Source organism: Carassius gibelio, chromosome A14 (assembly GCF_023724105.1).
Source record: "Carassius gibelio isolate Cgi1373 ecotype wild population from Czech Republic chromosome A14, carGib1.2-hapl.c, whole genome shotgun sequence".
Taxonomy (NCBI): domain Eukaryota; kingdom Metazoa; phylum Chordata; class Actinopteri; order Cypriniformes; family Cyprinidae; genus Carassius; species Carassius gibelio.
The window spans coordinates 18,514,589-18,536,606 of NC_068384.1; the positions used below are offsets into that span (position 1 = coordinate 18,514,589).

At 35.3% G+C, this 22,018-nt stretch overlaps 1 protein-coding gene across 2 annotated transcripts in view; it reads left to right on the forward strand.

The window, feature by feature from the left end:
* Window positions 1–1,861: 1,861 nt before the first annotated feature.
* LOC128027732 (Kv channel-interacting protein 1-like) overlaps window positions 1,862–22,018 on the forward strand; it is a 57,277-nt gene continuing 37,120 nt past the window's right edge. The window contains exon 1 of one of the 2 annotated variants that reach the window (XM_052615554.1): window positions 1,862–2,417. In XM_052615554.1, coding sequence (XP_052471514.1) covers window positions 2,330–2,417 — 88 coding nt within the window. In that variant the 5' untranslated portion in view covers window positions 1,862–2,329. Of the gene's footprint in view, window positions 2,418–11,856; window positions 12,227–22,018 lie in introns of those variants that run through there. The other variant, XM_052615556.1, reaches the window with a different exon arrangement.

Genomic DNA, 22,018 nt, shown 5'->3' on the forward strand with positions numbered 1-22,018 from the left:
TAAACTCATCTTGGATGGCCTGAGGACAAGTACATTTTCAGCAAATTTTCATTTTTGGGTGAACTATTCCTTGAGCAAGCTTAGAGCACTAACAGAAACTTCTAAGGTTCATACTTAAAAACTGTTGTGACAGTTTCAGTCTTATATTGCTTGCTTATTTATAACTATCATAAACACTTCTTCTGTAACATGAGGGGCTTCTTGGAGCCCAAAAGTATATTTTGAGTGCACCATTTGGGCACCATTGGTATATAATTCCTGTGCATCATGAAATGGGACACACTAACCTTACCCTTGTAAATTATTTAGGATGGACAGAAAGTGAATTTGGATGCAGCCAGGTGTTTTTCTGGAAAAAGAAGGATTCACTTAACAATGTAAGCGACACTGAGCTGCAGGTCTGCGTCACACTGCAGGTATAAAGCTGCGAGCTTTAGGTTAGTACAGATAAGACTCGTCCTTTGAGAGTCCTGCTGGTTCTTGCTGTGCTGCTGTACAGAAAATACTTAAGACTGTACAAATTAGACCCAGCCAAATCAACAGATGCTGAACGTGAGTATAGTACATTACACTTCCATTTATTCATTAAGCAGATGCTTTTATCCAAAGCGACTTACAAATAAAGAATATGAGAAGCTAAGATCACATGTACCCATGTGAATTCAGTAAAAATACATAGCCTATACTACATCTGTCTTTTTTAATGTTCCAGTTTTACTTAATACTTTTTAGGTTAAATAAATATATAACTATGTTAATAAGTAACAACTTAGACTATTAACAACCAACACTATAGCCCTGCTATTTTGCATGCTTACATTAACATTTTTTTTAAACATTTATTAAAATGTAATAACTATAAAAAATGCAGTGCATTTCATATTTTATTTGTGAACTTATGTTCAACTATTCTTTTAATCATCTTATTTTCGGATCACTGTAATCATCAAATGCTCCGTAAACCCTGCAGGTGTTATTATGGTCTCAGGCATTTACAAAAACAGCTTCACCGATCATTTTAATATTATCTTTGTTTGGTTTTGAACGTGACAGAAAGCGGTGACTAGTGATGGGTGCTTTCGAAACACTGGTTTGTGAAGCTTCGAAACCTATGAGAATAATTTGTTTTGAATCACTGATTCGGAGCACGAATCAAACAGCCAACGTTATGTGATTTTAGCAAACGGAGCTTATTTGTGTTTCGAAATTTTCGAGATTTCAATGGTTTTCTGCTAGAAGGCAATCTCTGTGAACCCAAAGAAGAGTGTCCATGATTTTAACTGATCTCGAATTAGTTTTATACATTTGAAAAAAAAAAAGTATACATCTGTATAATAAAAAGGATATTTGCCCAACTAAACAAAGCTCTCCATAAAACAAACAAAATAAGCCTGTTCAGTAATTGCCATTTTACTGATTCTGAGGATGACTTAAAATTGCATTCAGTAAATTGAACAACACATATGTTGCACTGAACCCAGAACAACATTTTCTTATTCCTAATCATCATACGCTCATTCATTTATTTTGATACAGTTAAGACTCATGCTTTGAGATTCCAGCTGTAATTCTGATCAGATTTGCATACTAAGGGAGTCCAGTCACTGGTCTGTGTTTGTTTGTTCATTTACTTATTTTTACAGAATGTATAATTTTAGTGGTGCTCATCTTTAAATGCAGTAATATCCTCCATCCATACAAAACCTTCTTAAAGAGGAGCAGAGGGGCAGAACGTGTCAGAGAGAGGGAGGAGATACAGCATAGAGAGAAAGATACAGTAATACAGAACCATCTTGCCTCAGAGGAAATTGTCCACACACAGCAGCGCTGGAAGTGAAACGGTGCTCTGCATCACAAAGAGAGAGAGAGAGAGAGAGAGAGAATAAAAAACGGATGAAATCGTGCTGTGCGTCAGTTTGCAGCTGATCATTACTCTTCATCAGAGGGACTCTGATATTCTTTAATTATTCATTCTCTTCTTTCCTGTCCTTGCACTTTTTTTCTGTGAAGAAAGTTGGACTTATATTGAGTCTTTTCATTGTGTTTCATTGACCGGATCCTTCATTGATTTCTGTGCATCCTATCTGAGCGGAAACTGAGGTCTCAGGAGAAAGAACAGGATTTCACACCGTAGAAGACAATCAAACACTTTTCTCATCTGTAGCTTCTTTTCAGTTGACTTTGTGGGTGTAAACTTTTGTTCACTTGCAGTTGATTCTCAAAGGTCCTGGATTTCGGTTCTCCTTCCTGATGGTCCCATTTTACTCTGTTGCTTGACTGTCTGATCTGTTTTTAAGCTGAATTTTGAACGAGTTTGGACATTGTGAGGATGTCCGGCTGTGCCAGGTGCTGCAAACATGGATTGGTGAAGTTTGTTCTGTCTGTGGGCAAACTGGTGAGGGGAACACTCATTAAAGGTATGAAAATGTGTACATAATTAATTTAAGGGCCCATAACTCAAATATGGGTACACTTTTGGGTGAACTACAGAGTAAAAATTATGTAAAAGACAAGATAATACTATTTCAGTCTTTCTACTTAAACATTTCATGTCTAGTTTTGCGTGGCTTGCCATTTCTGTGTAATTATAGGGAAATTTACTAGCAGTTTCGGAGTGAAAATAGCTTAAAAGTACATCGCAAAGTAAATTGCTCAGATGTTGTTCTTTAATGATTCAAGATATATAATCGAGCTCATTCCTTTGGATACACTAATTAGCCAATGGCTGTCATACAGTAAGTTAACAGAGCTTTAAAATTAACAAGAAAATACTATATACTTAAATATTTCATGTTTAATTCTATGCATTGCATGCCATTTCTTTGTAATTATTAGTGAAATTTACTAGCAATTTCTGAGTGAAAACAGTTTCTAAAACCAGATGTTTTTAGTTTTTGTTTTAATATTTTAAAAGATTAGTTGTTTAAAAAGTAGTCCAGAAGTATTATTGAGAGTATACGGCAATAACAGTGCAGAGACATTTGAAACGGTCTCAAATGAAAAGGTTACAGTGGCACTAAAATGAAAAGGTTACAGTGGCACTATTTCCTCCTCAGATCCTCGCACAGATGAATCGTTCTGCAGATCCTGTGTAAGCACCTTTTATAAAGAACAGACAACCAAATTAACTTTCTGAAAGAACTCTTTAAAGACTGTCAATGGTTCCTCCAGTAAGAAAAATATCATAAAGAAAAGGCCTTGAGGCTATTGATTTACAATTTCTTTGAGTCACAATATGATATTTGAGGTGTCTAGATATTCTCCAGGGCATCTGAAGACACCATGCATGTCATGTTTATATTCATATTTACTGTGTAGTATATTGGTTCCTTGGTGAAAAAACAGTGACTATTTATGTATGTGAGCCATGACACTCACAGTGAGTGTGATGCGGGAGAAATAGAGGTAATGGTGTTGTTTATAAGAGCAGACTGTGTGTTTCTTGTGTTAGCAAAGACCTATGGGGAGTGATCACACATTCAGAGTGTTCTTCAGTGTGATCTTGTGTGTGTACGTGTCTGTGACAGCTTTACTGCTTTGATTACCATCTGATTTTACTGCCACTTGCCAAACAGAACTAAAGGAAAACACAAAATACAGCACACATATACACACAACACACACAAACACACATCATGGGTTAAAAAAACTTTGGAAAAAATAAACCAAAAGCTTCAAATGGTCACAATTTAAAATAAAGGTTCAGTTTTCTTAACATAATTTAACATGATTATTTTTGAATATTATTGAATGGACCTGAGCTAATGTGAACTAACAATGAACAGTTGTATTTTTATTATCTAATGAAAAAAGATTAATAAATACCATAACAAATGAACTGCATTGTTAACAATGTATGCGTCTCCTATAATTCCTTCGGAGATGGAAAATAGACACAAATGAGACAATATTTGTCATGCAGTGAGAGTACTGAGCTATAAAATAAATGTGGAGGGCAGCTAAGATCATTTGATGAGAGATGTTTGAGTTCTCTGACCTTTGACAGCAGCAGGCACATGTGATCAAGTCTGGGATGTTAAGATCTCTTTTGAAACTCTACAGGAGGGTTTACTGTGGTCTTTTGCTCAGGAGAAACATCAGGAGACTTCAGATGCTCTTCATTGATGAAATGAAAGAGATGTCACTTGTGATTCTTCTTTTCTGTGGACATGCACGGAAACACATGCATGTGAAAATCTGAAAATCTAAGCATTCTCTTTTAAGCTAAAGCTGTTTCTTGCACACACAAACCTGTAAACCTGCAGGCAAAGTCTTCGGCATCTAAAGAGACATGTGACCATGTACTGTACACATACTGTAAGCAATTCCCACTCTATACCCGTATGTCATTGCATATTATGTAGAATATATTTGTTTGTATGACTTCAGGCCATAAGTGAACACAATGACACACAATGTCACACACACACACACATGCACTGGACAGTGTCTTCTTTGGCTAAGGCCTTCACAGGGAAATCTGTGTACCATTTATATATGAGGAATTCAGAGTCATCCTGTGTGTGTGTGTGTGTGTGCTTTCACAGGGACGCACACACATCACACCTCTGGCTTTAACAGCATATGCGACTCTGTGTTTGTGGTGTGATTTCATTTCCTGGCATTGAAAGAGTGTGAAGTTTTGTTTGCATTGTCGCCTTTTAAGCCTCAAGAGATATTCAAGAGATATTCTGGCAATGGAAGATATCATCCAGACCCTGCTAACAGTAAAAGTGGCAGCTCTCTCTCTCTCTCTCTCTCTCTCTCTCTCTCTCTCTCTCTCTCTCTCTTTCTCTCTCTGTTATATTTTTCTAAAAACGAACAAACTGAAATAAGTATACTTCTATATACTTATATCTATCTATCTATCTGTCTATCTATCTATCTATCTATCTATCTATCTATCTATCTATCTATCTATCTATCTGTCTGTCTGTCTGTCTGTCTGTCTGTCTGTCTGTCTGTCTGTCTGTCTGTCTGTCTGTCTGTCTGTCTGTCTAGCTATCTATCATTCTATCCATCTATCTAATGGTTAAGTAGGTGTGTAGTAAGTGGTAAAATGGTGTGCCAGCCGGTTATTATAGTCTCTCCCTCCAATAATGATCGGCTGACTACATATATATGGCATTCCAGGGTCTTTTAAAAATACCATGGTACATGTTAGTAATACCATTGAGATTTTTGTTGAATGCCTCTGGAAGCATGTATTACTAAACTCATTAGGACTAATAGACCCTCAACTTGTTCCTATACCTTTCCAAACTCAGTCTCTAAATTCAGTTCTCCTGCTGGTCTTAATGATTCCCGACCCAGCATGTTCCTTTCCCGCAGCATGGAGAAACTCTCATCATTCACCACCGCTTCTGTAAAACTCACCGCTCAAACCGTTCACTTCTAACAATGTTACTTTTACATTTCAGCCTCTCTGATCCATGAAATTCATTCTTCGTGGTTTTGCACATAGCCTATTTTATATTTGATAAAGTGCACAGTAGCTCGGATCTGGTTTAAAAGTGTGCGTTCAAACAGTCAGTGGGAAAGCCTGTAATCACACATTACTTACACTATTGTCTTTACCTTTAAACTCACAGCTTGAACTCAGGCTTGCTGAAAACGCAGCAGGAGGCTTATTACACTGCATTATTTTAAGTTTATACCGCCATCTACTGGATACATACAGCAATCATATACAGTATTACTGTAAATTAAATATATGCTTTGCTTTAGATCCAAACAGCATACAGTCCATATTTGCATTCTTAATGCATTAACATTATTAACATTCTTTGTTTTTTGGCACTGCGTTGGGTAAATCATCCCAAATTATTTCCAAATGCTCAGAGAACAGCATACTAGCATATATTTGTAACACTAGCCAAACGAAAGAATGAAACTATGAGAATAACTATTCAGACCCTTTCTACTTGAAACAGCTTTCAGGCCGCCTGCCACGCCCACACAGTCTCAGAGTCTGAGAGACAAAGGCCAAAATAACGAATTCACACTGGATTAAGATCTAAATTCACGTGTGTGTGCTCTATCCATCATGCCACCTGTAAGAACATGCTTTATTTAATTAATTTCCTTAATTAACTCCCAGGTCTGTCTGGTCAGAAGCAAGAGAACAGCGTAGGTGCATTGCGTGTGCTGCAATCTGTCTGCAGTGTTTGTTTAATTGTTTTGTAAGAGCGTCTGTTATTGGGATTTACATGCATAATATTTTGTTCTGCGTTATCGTTGAAATCGCATCATGTAATTCGTGAGTGTGCCTCTGGGTGTCGCGTTTGTTCAGATGACCGCGATGTTCTTTTTTAAACAGTAGAAGGCGAAAAAGTAGAAATATTTTCAGTGACAGACCAATTAAACCTGACATCTGCTCGACAAGATACTGTATGTTAATAAGTGTCTTTTGACGTAACTGTTTATCTAGGCCTATGGAGCCTTTTCATAACACTGTCTGTAATGAAGCGTTTCAACGCTCATCAGCATTGAAAATCCTCCAAGTTTTCTGTATTAAAAAATAAATAAATAATAATAATAATTGTAAATTTAAATATAGTAAATGTAGGCTATGCACATTTATAATGCTATACTTTGAATTATATTACCTTTGCATCAAATTGCAAAAAAAAAAAAAAAAAAAAAATCTAATTTGAGGGTGAGATAAATACATCAAAAAGTATTTTGGTACAAATGACAAATACTTGCTTATTAGATGTTTTTAATTTAAAATACAAAATGCTGGTGTGAGAAGTGCATTTAATTAAGATACAATTAATTTGTCATTTGAAAATGCAAACAATATTTACGAGCAGTCGTTTGACGTGCAAGATAAGTGCTTTGCCCTTCTTGAACAAATATTAATCAACATTTAACTCTAACACTAGATAATAGCCTAAATCCAGTATATTGAATCATATGCCTATTTCTTCTAGTTTATTATGATCACTTAGGACATAATCGACTGTGTTTACTTGAATACCTTCAAGCATGTCTGCGCTTCATTTTTTCATGTTTCTGTGTAACTCCTTTATCATTTCTTTATCAGCATGTCAAAAATTAAGCAGTCCTGCAAAGCTGTTGTCATACAGTCTAGTCCTACTCAAGAGGAGGCCTTTAAACACAGTCAACAGTAGAGCTGATATTTAGCTGTTAAAGGGCTCTATGTAGAACTCAGAAACCCTTGTTGTTAGAAACACCGGTGGCTGTTAAGTGAGCAGTGGCCAGCAACTTATTGATCATACTCTTGCACACACTAAATAGTTATGTGAGCGAACGACGGCCAATCTGATTCACCAACATCATACCAACAAATTATTTTTATTAAAATTACACTGTTATGATAGTTTCCCTTGGATTTTCCCAGCAAAACTGCCCTTTAGTGAGCAATCTGATATATATTTTACTTAGTCAGTTTGCACTAAACACCAAAACAGCTTCTTTCATATGATGTATATATCTCAATTTCGAAAGAATGACACTTAAGACTGGTTTTGTGGTCCAGGGTCACATATGGTACTTTTTTTTTTTTTTTTTTGCACAAACAAAGCACTCTAGTCACTTCAGAAAATGTGATTACTTAATGATGTACTTAATGACATTAATAACTTTTTTGAATAGCTAACTGTAGAGGGTCAGAGTGCTCTCGGATTTTATAAAATAATATCTTAAATAGAATGCAGATTCTGAGAACATTTAAAATCATTGTTCACAAGCATTTTTCTGATGAGACAGGATGATATTTGTATTCACCGAGTAGGATTTAAAAGGATGTTGTACATCGTTTTATCTCTGGCCTGCAGGGAGTGCTTGTCTTTAAAAATTGAAACGGTAATTTGTCATCATTAATGTGATTAATTAAAGTTTGCTGTCAAGAAGGGGGTCACAGTTTTCTCTCAAGGGATATAGATATACTCCTCTCAGTCTGTGTGGCATCAAACCACCTAACAGTGGCATCCGGTGACTCTATGTTTTTCATTCAGTTTTGAATAATTAAAGTAGCCTAATGACAAACATATTTAATGTAGCCTACAGTCACAGAAGCTATTTTGATAAGTGCTTCCCAGAATAATGGTAACTTCCTGTTCAGTAAGTGATTCAGATGATGATTCAATCTGGTGGATTCAGTTCATCAAGTGATTCATCAGATTGATTCAAACCCATTTAAATGATTCATTAAAAGAGTTCATGAGAGTCTTTTGTTTTGGAATCAGAGTGTTGTTGTGCTAATGATTTTGATTCACCAACAACTTGTAGGAATCTTTTATTTGTGAATTGGTCTGCACGGGTCGCTCTGCATCGTTTTCATCCACTACAAAAAATTTATTTGTTCGTGAACCGGTTATTTTTTCATGACGTGGACTGCAGTGATCAATCTGCATTGTTTTTATCCACTAAAAAGAACCGATTCGTAGGAGTCATTTATTTGTGAACTGTTTTGCGCTGATGTCTCTGCATGGGTTTGATTCAAGCAGCAACCTCCTGCTCTCTCTCGTGAAGCCCATACGGAAGTGACTTAAACTGTAATTCGGCTGGCTGCAAAAGGGAGTCAATCGGACTTACCATGTTAAAATGGCCAACTTTACAGCTGAAAAAAAAAAAAAATGTTTACAGCCTGATCTATATAGCTAATTTAACCCTTGAGAGACCTATGGGTGACGTCATGGACACTACGTCTATGTTTTTATACAGTCTATGGTTTCATTCTCGAAAATAAACTGTTCATAAGAGTCATTTGTTCATGAATCAGACAACACTTGCCCTCCATGATTTTGATTGAGGCTTGTAAGAGTTTTCTGGAAGATCTGTTTTCGAAGCAATGCCAACAGTTTAATCTGTTTGATTCTAGCTATATTTGTTTATTGGCATAAATATTAAACTTGGTTCATATATCCTGCCTCTTTTAAATAATTGAACTGGGTGTGAACAGAAAAGGAGTTGAATTTAGTTGGACAGTTGTAGTATATGGATTTGTGTTTTTGCAAACTATTTTTAGTGTCATTTGTTGGTGCATTTTGTGCAAGAATTTGGTGTTTTGTGGAGTGAGTGGTATTGTCATGATTATGATTTTTAAAATGGCCATTGCATGCAAGGGGACAGTTATGTTTTAGAAAAGTAATGACACACCTCCTTTCTAAAACACATGAGTCTGAGTTACACAATGAAGTTTATTTAGTGTTTTGATTGGTCTAAATCCCTAACATTGAGTAGAAGCAATAGTTACTGTATAGTGATGTTTGATTTCTTAAACAACACTAATTATGATTTGTTTAAAGGATATATAGCACTGCGCAAACAGTCATGCTGCTCTTAAGTGTATAATCAAACAATTTTTTTCAGCCGCGTTCATCATTTGTTGTGGCCTTTTTAAGTTGAGCTCTGTTTTCTTCAATAAGACAAACAATCAAACACAGTCTTTATTTTCTTTGCTCTTATTGTTTTGGCTCAGCCTTAGACAGGTCATTCACGTATCTCTTGATGCACATTGCACAAAATTGCCTCAGTCTTGATGTCAGAGATGTCAGACTCAATGTTGTGTTTGCAAGGTTCCAGTCCAGTATGCTACAAATAGCATTTTTGAGGAATCTGGTCCAGGGTTTGGCAAAGTTTGAGTGGTTTTGTTTGAGGCACAAGTTATTGATAACAACTGTAGGTTTTGGGTTTATCTAAATCATTTCTATGATAAAGTCTTCTTACTTTTGAACAGAAAAAATTCAGGCCGCGACATTTACATATTTTTAACACTACTTCTACTTCTGAGATCTTAGGTATGTTTATCAAGGTACATTTATTTTTATAGTAATTTCAGAAATTAACTACTATATATATACACAATCATGGGGAAGACTGCTGATCTGACAGTTGTCCAGAAGACAATCATTGACACCCTTCAAAAGGAGTGTAAACCACAAACATTAATTGCCAAAGAAGCTGGCTGTTCACAGAGTGCTGTATCCAAGCATGTTAACAGAAAGTTGAGTTGAAGGAAAAAGTCTGGAAGAAAAAGATGCACAACCAACCGAGAGAATCGCAGCCTTATGAGGATTGTCAAGCAAAATCGATCAATGAGTGATTTGGTGGTTTTTTTCTTAAACTTGAGCCAAAACTATCACAATTACTAACTACTTCATAGGGCTGTCAAAAAAAAAAATAGAATTTAGAATATTTGTCAAATTTAAAATAAAAATCCACATTCGAATGTAAAAATGTTGCATTCGAATTTTAGGTGCATTAAGGAGGCTGCTTTAAGGCCCGGCCCAGGTTTACTTCACATTCCGCATTCTGTTCGGTCTTGCGCCCATTAGCATCCACACAGCTTTCAAAGGGCAGACGAGCTCGTCACACAGTATCATTTCTGTCTCATCATTCACCTCTTGCGTGCACTGTTGTACGTGCACCGTCCGCGTGGTCTCAAAAATTGCCTGCACGCGGGAGGGGTGCACGGCTGTCCGCGAGCCCTCTTGATGACGCGAATGACACAATGCAGACGATTCATGGATGCAGATGGCCCAAGTATATTTTGGCCTTTATCAGTGGCGCACGAGATGCGATGACAATGTAAGTTTTATTGCATTATAATTTTCACGTTGGCCCATCCAGTTGAAGCCACTAGATGCAGCGCTGCTGCAATGTTCTTTCAAAATATTGCGGAAAAAGACAACAACAATGTGGAGAAGACGTTGTTTACATCAAAATTGAAACCAAGCCATTCACACAGAACACATATATCGTGCATTTTCTAGAGGGACACCGTTGGACTCGCGTCTCGCACAAGAGAGCCGCGTGTTTAGAAAGTCATGTACAATTAATGTATGTTCAACTTTTTAAAAACATATCTTGAGAATTTATGGTGGGGTTTTTCCCCATCTCAATGCCTATCATGTATTAAATGAAAAATGTACTCTGTGTGATTGGCTTTCCGCGCTTTGTATTAAACAAGCATACATGACACTGTTTTGTTTATAGTTGTTTAAGCAACTTAATTAGAATTGGTTTATAAACATTATTTTACATATTATTCACTTAATGTATTCTAATGCTTTTATTAAACGTGCATTAGTAATATTTTGCTCGATAAGCAAAAAGCTTTTCTACACCCTAACTGAAATTATGCATTTTAAATTTGAATATAATTCAAATTTGGATAATATACAAGTAAAAAAATTGAATTTAATGCCATGTGAGACACTTTTTTTATGGATGGGCGCTTTTTTTTCACTTCTTTTGGACTGTTGCATGCACATTTCAAATTTTCCCATTTAATTTATATTCTAGTTTTTACAGTAGGGTTTGTTCATTTATAATTCGTTTGATTTATAGAACATTTTCTTTTAAAACTCTTGGTTATTTATTAGTTTGTTTGTTTTCAGGCAGTTGACAGTATTTTCTGATTTACATAGTGATAAATAAGAAACAATTCTAAATCCCCTCTGTAAAAACCTTTAATATGTCAACAAAATCAAACAAATCAAATTTCAGTTTTAGAAATGTTTGCAAAATTGTGCATTCTTTATAGTAAATAGTAACCTAACATTTCATAAAACTTGTAATGCAATCCAATTATCTTAGTGCACTGTGATTAATCAGTTAATTTGGTGATGCCTACTGGTTATAATTTAAACAATTTTTACCTGTTCTGTCAAAAAAAAAAAAAAAAAAACCTAGCTGCGGAAAAAGCTTCATGCTGAGCCCTGTGAAATGAGCGAATAATGAGAGATGGATTTTCTGAAGTGTTTTCACTTTGGTCTAGAAGGTTGGGCTGTCGTTTCTGCTTTTGGATGACATGCGCGTTGAAACACACACCAGAATCCCTCACTTGCTTCCTCTGTTCTTTATTACTCTGCCAGAGTGTTTCTGTCTCCTGAGGTTTTTCTCATTCCCTGGTTGTCGTCCTTTTCCTCTTTGGCATTAACTCTCTTTATATTTGTCTCCGTGGTGGGAGGACGAGAGAGAGAAAGACAGAGAGAGAGAGAGAGAGAGAGAGAGAGAGAAAGATTGGGACTACAGGAAGAGAGAACGATTAATATGCATTGATGGAGAAGGATAGCGAGAGGAAGGATCTACAGTTTAAGTGCAGATACACACACACACGCTGAACTACACATCAAGGAGCACACATTCTCATCTGAGCGAGGCGCTGTCTCCTGCTACAGGTGTGTAGCGGCAGTCATGGGTCTGGTCATGGGAACGTTCTCCATGCAGACCAAACAGGTGAACTATCACACAGGTAAGAGTTCATTTCTGAAGATGTTAATCTTTTTCTATTTTATTTTTTTGCACAGGGAAAACTTGCATTTATAAAACTTTTTTTTTTTTTTTTTTTGCACATTGCTATGCAGTTGCTTGGGTGTTCTGGGAGGCTGTTTATCGTCTGCAGTGAAAGCATCTGTGTGATCTTTTGGTCTGTAGATATGATTCTTGCAATATGGGATTTTTGTTTTATGGTCCAGCAGATGAAAATTCTGACCACTTAGAATTAAGAAAAATGTGATGTCTAAGCAATTTGCACTCAGAAATTGATAAGTAAATTTAACACTTAAAAAGAAACAGCAAGTAACTAATTGAAATAAATATTACATTTTGATTTACACTGAAACTGTATTTTTCTTACAGTAAGTTCACTAACCTTAATAAACAAACTGAAAGAGTGAGAATATAGGTAAAACTATATGGCAAAGCATATCATTTGTGTGAGTGTTGTTCGCTCATAGATCTCTCTCTTGGGATTGCTTTTCTCTGGATGTTCCTGGATGAGACGTTGTGTAAATACACAATGAGCTGGCGGTCTATAAAAGGTTATGGTATTCACTCTAGTATTAAATCAGCCTCTCTGTGTGTGGCTACATGAAAATCAGAAAATATGTATGGTTTATGTGACAGCAGGATTTAAGATCAGGCCAGTGGGATTCACAGTGATTCAGCAGTTGTTTGATTAAAAATTGTTTTTTTGGTGAAAGAAAATAATACACTATTATAGGAAGGGGCACTGCTATGGTTCCTGGGCCCCCTGAACAGTATATTGACTTGGGCCCCCGAGTTCCAGGTGTGTGTGTGTGCAGGGGCGTAGCAAGCTTTTCAAAAGTGTGGGGGATGGATGTGTTTTTTTTTTACAAACAATAAAAACTATGAATACAGTGACAGAGGGGGACAAAATGCAGGGCTTAAAGTTCTCCGGCTGGCGGTGTTTGGCTGGGAAAAAAATAATCCTACATTAAAAAAAAAATAAAAAATCAGAAAAGGGGAGAAAAAAAACGCCAACACAAAGCTTTTTTCTCTGGTGTTATAAATAATGTAACAATTTACTGTTTTTAAACATTAAAATAATTTAAACTTTTCTATCATAGTTCTTCAACAGGTATAAACAATGTCATAATTTCTCACTTTTTTCTCCTCAACACAACATTACAATCAAACACAACAGTTAAGTATCCACAAAAGTATTCAGCTAACGTTAATTAACAAACAATGCTCAAAATATCAAAATCAATGAAATACACATAAATACACTGCTTAACAATGGCAGTTTGTCCCCCCTCCTCGTCAGTTCCCTGCTTCATCACAGTTATGTTATACATTGCATGCCACCTAACGTTACATTTACAAACGAATTTAGCTAGCTGAACAATATCCCAATAATATAAATTAGCATTAGTCTAAAAAACGAAATATAATACCGAAAACACTCGACATGTCAACAAAACGATAACAAAACATCTTCCCAAACACATATCAAGCTTATTTAAAAACCTCGAAAGCGTAAACACTCACTCAAAGTACCTGGAAAGGGAGATGTAAATAACCATAACCATAAGTTCCCGCCTCCTCAGCACGAGCTTACCGATAACACTCCAAGAGAGGCGGGACTTAAGGCAGAACAGCCAATCATCAGCCGGTCACACTCACAGCCGGTGACATTTGAGAGGGAGAGGGAGGGGGCAGTCGCGGCGATCGCAGACACAGAGCGGCCAGAGAAACGGAGAAGCGACTGTAGTAAGGCGATTGTGCAAAACTGCGGAAAAACTGCAGAAAACCTGTGGGTGTTGAACCCTCTCACCAGGAAAAGTGTGGGTGTTAAAACACCCACATCCCCCACGGGTGCGACGCCCCTGTGTGTGTGTGTGGTAAGACCTCTGGGTTATGGGATAGAAAATGAGATATAAAATCTATTAATATATATATTAAAAAAATGCTCATGATGAAAAACAAGTGCATAAGTGCATGAACACACTGTGTGTGTGTGTGTGTGTGTGTGTGTCTGTGTGTGTGTGTAAATAATGGAAATAAAAGGGTAAAGGAATCATTGTAGAAAGGTTAAATTTAATGTTTGCGTTGAAACCTTATTTTGTTCTGATGTAATAGTTTATAGTCTGCTGCACTCATTTCAGAGTTTGGGATTGAAAACTGTATATGCCAGTTGTGACCTTTAAATTGATCAGTACATGCAATAGCAGACTGAATTGGATTGAATAACATCTGTATGAACAGGTAACTGAAGTCAACAGATTTCCAAAGAGAATGTTACTGACAATTTCTGCAAAACCAGGGTGTTATGTAGTTGCTATGGTGTTCTAGATGGTCAAAAGAGCCCCCACCCTTTGGCTACATCACATGTATATGTCCTGAAAGTTTCTGCTTTTTTAAGAAATATCGTAGTATGGTGCTACAGTGCACAATCTGTTGCAGTTCTGGTGCCTCAGTCTCAGTATACTATACATACATTCACATCAAATGTTGGCTCAGCAGTAGAGTTACACTCAAAGGACACTGCATTTATACGCAATAACAAAAGGGTCATTCCGTGTCAACTCGACCCCGACGTCCCTGGCTCAAATTTTTTATTTTGCTAATATTTTTTTTCTAAAGAATGAAACGTTTATAGTGATGGAACCCAAAATATAACATGCCTGTAACTCAAGAAATATTAAAGATATCCTGATGCCTTTTTAGATATTGGGACTTAACATACTTTCCTTTTGGCATCTTAATTTTCAAGGCCCTTTATGATTCAGTCCCAGAGATGTGAGGAACTCAATGAGGCTCCAAGTCTAGATTGTTGAATATTACCCATTTTCAGAGGAGGAAAACCAAATGTTGGTCACTTTGTATGCAGCTAATACTTTATATATATATATATATATATATATATATATATGTGTGTGTGTGTGTGTGTGTGTGTGTGTGTGTATATATATATATATGTGTATATATATATATATATATATATATATAAGAACAATGTCTGAAGAATAAATAATATTGAAATTGTATAGAATTGTATCATATTTTCCTCTATCAAAACAATAAACATATCTGTGCTAAAAATTTACTGATATGGTCACGTTTGAGCACATTACCTTGCTCTCCGTAGTCTATTCATAAGATTCAATATTTGAATCAGTTTCAGGGATATTGGGAAGAAAGATTGTTTTACATCATTTTAACAGTTTCTGAAGCTAGCTAGAGTTCAGATATGCAGTTTTGTAACACGTTTGAAAAAAATCCACGCCTCATAAGGGAAGTGTGGTTGCTTTTGCATCAAAAACAATCAAATATTTGCTTCACCTGGATTAATTATTGGACTTTTTTTTTTTTTCTTGGTATACAATGTGAAGCATATGATCGATCAAATAGTATTTACTGCTTAGGGCATATTTGGCAGAATCACTGATAGCAGAAACACTTGGTAATTCTAAACCCCCAGTGTGAAACATAAAATGTTATTTTACGTTTCACACTGTTCAAACTTTACCTAGTAAAGTTAACAATTAATCTCATTCATAATCTGACATGTCACACTGTACATTCCAAAATCCTGGGTTACTGTTATTATTTACATAATTGACAGTGTCAGCAGTAATGACTAGATAAACACAAAATGATATTTGGCTTTTGGCCATTGAAAATGGACAGGATACAACAATTTGAACATGGAATCACACTGAGATTGCAATATCACTGGGATTAAGCCACACAGGACCTTAAAAATGAAGATTCTAAAAGAAAAGTTTTTTAGGCACCACAATATGAAATCGTAATTAGACTTTTATACTTCTAACACACGAACAGGTTTGTCTTATACAATTGTTTTGATAGAGGGAAACCAGATACATTTCTAGTTTCAACTTTACTTATTCTTCAGACATTGCGATCTTTTTATCGGCTGTATTTAAAGTGAGCAACATTTGGTTTTCGGCCACTGAATATGGGTAATATTAATGGAGCCACGTTGAGTTCCCTATATCTCTAGTACAGAATGATGTACATGTAGCTGCTTGAAAATGAAGACACTGGAAGAAAAGTTTATTAAGTAGTAAAATCTAAAGTCATATTGCTATATCTTTAAGTTAAACTTGAGTTATACCTGTCTGGGAGCCATAAATATGTTTTTTTGCATGCCTATGTTGAATGCAGTTGTTCTGACAGAAGTAAATGAGATACATTTCTAATTTCAACATTTTTTTTTATTCTTCAGAAGTGAAGAATTGAAGGAAATGAGCCATATAGCTAGGGCCTTAAAAATAAAGATGCCAATAAAAGTAAAGTTTGGTGAGACCCAATATCTAAAATGGCATATAAATATTAAAGATAATACAGGTTAACGATAAAGAGCCGGGAAAGTTTCTGACATTTGGTTGATTTGTCATGGAATGACTCAACAGTACATTATTTGCATGTGCTTTAAAACCTTACCGGTTAAACTGAGCATGTATATATGAAGGGCGTGCACACCAAAAAGCCTGTCAATCAGCACCTGATTACTAGGCTAAGTTTTCTTTCACATCTGATTGCACTTAAACCATCAAAAACACACAAGGTTTACATATAAACACAGATGGTTATCGCTAAAGTAAAAGTAAACAGTTGTGACACTAACAGTATCTAGATGTGTCAAGAAAATTCTAAGAGAGACCCCACACACGGCGATAAAAAATCACGGGTCTAATAGTTTTGGTCATTCCGTGTGTGGTGTGCAGCCACACGGCAATATCAACACATCACACGAACCGATTTGACTCCCGAGCATTCCCAGGTCAGACGGGAAATCTCGCAAAATCCCTCGAGATCAAACGTGACTTTAGAGTAAACAATCATGGCGGACGAAGAGGATGCAGTGGCCATAGTTTGTGCTTACGGAAAAAAAACATAAGAAAAACAAGAAAAGGCGATGGTCAAAGAGGTGGAGACAACGCGAGCATGGACTATACTTGCTATATCATAATATGGAGATAAGTTGTTGTTTTATCTCATAGAAATGTTGTTACGTACTACACAGATTAATAACCATTGAAATAAACGTTCATATATTCGTTTCCATGTACTCTGATGGACTGCAGTTGTGGATGTAGTTATGCCAATCGACTTTATTTGTATTTGTTATATTTGTTATATTATATACGCCGGCTGTTTTGATTTTGTTTCCCGGTACTTCGTCACCACCTCGTCACCTCGCTTTCTGATTGGCTACATGCCACAGTCCACAGGCTGTGTGATTGTTTGTCCTCGGGGGACACCACACACGAGAAGAAATCGGGCCAAATAAATCCAACATGTTGGATATCACCGATTTGAGATCGGAGCGGTCCCGACGTTCTTCCGAGCAGAGGAGAGCAGTCTTAACACACCACACACGGCAGGAATATTTGATCAGATTATTTTACGATAATCGGAGCATCCTAAGATTGTCGGAAGGGGTGAATCGGGGCTAAAATCGGCCTAATTATCCTGCCGTGTGAACCAGCCTTAAATCGATAAATTTGAAACTAAGAAATAATAACTCAACTAAGAACTTTCATCTTTTATACTAACAAATGTTCCTTTTTGAAGATAAATTGACTTTGGTAGTAGGAAAAAAATACTATGGAAGTCTCTATTTAACTACTGCAAAATTGTAAAACTAACATGACAAAGAATCGTGATTTCCCAGAAAAAAAAAATTGTGATTTATTATATTTTTGTCATCTCATCCACCCCTATTCCTAGAATGTGATTGGTCATTTAGTGTGCATTAACTAGCAGCGAGTTAAATCCGCATCCTGGGCTAGATTAGCATTCATATCACTAGCTGCTGTGATTTTGTATCAGTATCCACTGAATACTATCCAGACACACAGAGGTCTGTGCTGTGGGATCACAGGTCTCCTCTACTAATAACTGATGGCTGAATTAGCTTTCATGAATAAATAAATTCTAGATTACTATCTGTCTGTGTAAGTCATACTAATGAAGCACTTTTGGCCCAGGGCTCCATGGAAGACTGGCTCCGTTTGTTCACATTGCTTTAAATGAAGTGGAAGTATTTCACTGAGCTGATGTGTGTGTGTGTGTGTGTGTGTGTGTATTTGAGAGAGAGAGTGCTGCTTCTTATCTTCTGTATCTTCTCTGATCCGTCTATAATTAAGCCACAAAGGAATATAATATTTCCTAATATTTAATTTTCCTATAGCCTAGAATAACAAGAATGTACAACTTGCAACTATTACTTTTTTGGAAAGTAATTAATTTTGAGCTGTACACCTGTCCATAACAATATAAAATAATAAAAGCAATAAAAATACAAATAAATATGTTCATCAGTAGTTGATGCAATGTTGAAATGTTGAGAAAACGCATATTAAAATTGAAATGTTTTGTGTAAATCCAGCGGTCAAATGCTGTATTCCTCTGTTTTCTGTGTAATTAGCCACCTGACTAGTGACCACTGTTTTAAATTATATTAAAATAGAAAACTTTTATTTCAAATTTCAATAATATTTCACAATATTATTTTGTGAAATAATATTCAGTATTTTTTATCAAACAGATACAGCCTTGATGAGCCTAAAAAAACTTCTTTAAAGTCTGTAGTGATCCCAAACTTTTGAACAGCAGTGTATTATACTTTAAAAAGGTTTTCTTGGGTAACCTAAAATGTATATCATTTAGCTACATCAAGGCTAAAATCAAATATAAATAGCACATTAAAGTTAAAAGTTGCACTTTTTTTGTGTCTGCTGTACATGACTGGTATAAATTTTTTTTTTGCTCAGGTGGCCGAAATGTCCACCCAATAGAGAAACGTTTTGCTCACCAAAAAAAAAAAAAACATCGCTCATGACTGATAACTTCATTTTGGCCTTTGGTTGCATCACTGTTGTGAAGTTGTTTACTCACAGTAATCTTTTTAAACTAATTATTTGGACACAGCCTCTGCTTGCCATTGGTCAGCCAAACATACAGCCCCGCCCCTCTCTTACATCATTGGTTGATTGAATGTTGCTGTATCGGCCTGGGGCCTGTACCATGAGGGTAGATGAACACATTCAGAGTTACAGGATTAGTTTTGAGTTGACAAAACCAAATCTCTCCAATCTGGCTTTATTAGTACCATGATGCTGATCATCAACTTTCTTTGTCAACTCAGGTTTTAATCCTGAGGTTGTGGAGCGTGTGCACATGAATGTGTGACATCACTCCCGAACAGCCAATCATGGGCCTTGTAACACAAAGCAAGTTTGATTTACATTTCGCGAGACAAATAAAATAAATGATCTTGCTATATCAGTGCAGTCACAAGTGAAACTTGTTAAGTTATATATTATATATTTTATATTAACTATATAGTTAATTTATACTATATATTTGAAAATATATAGTGATAGATACTCAAACATGTAAGGTCAGATTTTTTTTTTTTTTTTTTTTTTTAATTGTGCTATTGATACTACAGCTTACTTATATACACATGATCTGTATACATTAATAATTATTTAAATTACTTAATATAACTGTTAAAATTAAACTGCCTCTGTTAAAATCTAAATCATAAAATGACTTAATTATAATTATCATTAAATATGTAATTATCATTAAAGCCAGGCTAATCCTGCTTCATAGTACAGGCCCCTGCTCAAACACAGTAATGTTTTGATCAAGCCACAGTTTTTCCTCTTATTTTTAGGAATCGGTCTACGAATGACTCAGTTGTAGTCTGTAGATTAAGTTCATAAAGAATCTTAATATCCTTCAAAATGTATGTTGTGGAAAGCAACCTTTGTTTCTGTTCTAGATGTTTCTGTTCTAGATGTTTCTGTCCAGAGATGGAGAGCGAGCAGTGAACGTCTGAAAAACATACACAGGAGGTGTGTTTATTACACGGCTGTTGAACAAACAGGTTGTGGGCAGATTAAATGCCTCTGAATTCTCTCTCTTCAGCCTTTCAGCTGTATGAGTTTAAATGGCCCTGAAACAACAGACATTACAGATGATTCATTCATTACATAAAGACGTGCGCTCTTCACTGAGACCTCCACAGAGAGCAGAGAGAGGGAGGAAAATCAGGTCAAGTTACCAAGAAAAAATGAAAGGCAGTGAATGAAAACAGTGGGTGATGAGACAGAGATAGAATACGCATCCACTTTCTTTGTCATGCTTTTATGCATTTTCATTTCTCAGCCTCACAACAATGCAAATGTCACCTCGTGCCACATAGATACAGTATATCAGCACTTATGGGGTTTCAAACCTATAAATCAGCTTCACAACACAAAGTACTGTGGTAATATGTCATTTTGAAATGTAAACTGAAAAAAAAAGAGATGTAAGATTTACTTTACTAGAAATTTCTATGAAAATTGTTTCAGTTCACAAATAATTTCAAAGAAAAGGCAAAAGACATGTTGAAGAGGAAAGACTGATATGGTACTATACTTTATACTGTTATTTGTCCTTTTGCAAGGAACGTTTAACAATAATATTACAGTATATTATCAATACTACTACTAATAATAATAAACGAAAATTGGCGTATTAACTTTGAAACAGTTTTCTTGTAATTGCTAGAACATTTCACAAATAATTACAAAGAAACAACAAGTAATGTATTGAATTAAACATGAAATTGTGTAGCAATTTCAATGTTTTATTATTCTTTTTGTGTAGACAGTGAACTTGATGATTATCAAGTTATTTACTCTGGTTATTACATGCAGAAAACACCATAACACCATATACAAAATGTGGCCAAAATCTTGATTCTGCATGTTACTTTTGATACTTTTTTGAATGCAAAAGCAGATTTTTGTATCGGTTTTATTTCCACTGGAGGAAAAGCTTGTTGAGATGTTGGCATCAGGCTGATGTGGCTGGCAGCCAGTGCTGTGTGACTTCAACTGTGGAGAATGAATATCACAGGCTAATTATTATTTGTAATATGTAAGTATGAGCAGAGCAATACGCCAAGCAGATCAGACTAGTTAGGTTGCCCTTAGTGAGTTCTTTATTAGTAGAGTCGTGAAAAAGAATTCAGACATTCTTCTTTTTATTAAGTTTTAATGTTAGCTTTTTGGAACTTTTATTAGAAGTGGGAACAGAGAGAGGGAAAGTAGTGATTAAGGTACTGAACAGATTACAATTTAAATCACCCGAGTTTAATGACTAAATAGGATAGAATATAATATTTGTCATTTTTTGCAGGGAAAGATTTCTTGAACTCTATTTTGTGGTGCATAAATAAATAAATTAATACAAAAATGTAATAATAATTACTGCTAACAATAGTCATTAATGGTGTTTTAACAATAGTAGTCTTAATAGTAGTATTAATAATCAATTGTATTTTATTAATTTTAAATGAATGCAAATTCATGTTAATAATAATCACTAAACTTAAATAGTTATTAAGTAATTGCTGCTGCTGTTGTTTATTAATAAAATAAATTATTAATTAAATTATTAAATACAATTTTAAATATTTAATTATTTCAGTTTACATAACAATAATACTTGTAATAATACTTTTTAACAATAATGTTAAAATTAAAAAATAATACAAATTATTACATTGATGTTGTAAATAATAATAATATTGCAAGTATTACATTTTATATGTAATTTAGTTTGAAAATTAAAATTAAATGTAATTGCTTATATTAATTTAAATTATATTTAAATTGCTTATATAAAATTGCTTATTACTTAGTACTTATTACCCTTTCATTAGTGATAGCGAAGTGAAGCGTTCTGAATCAGTTTCCTCACAATT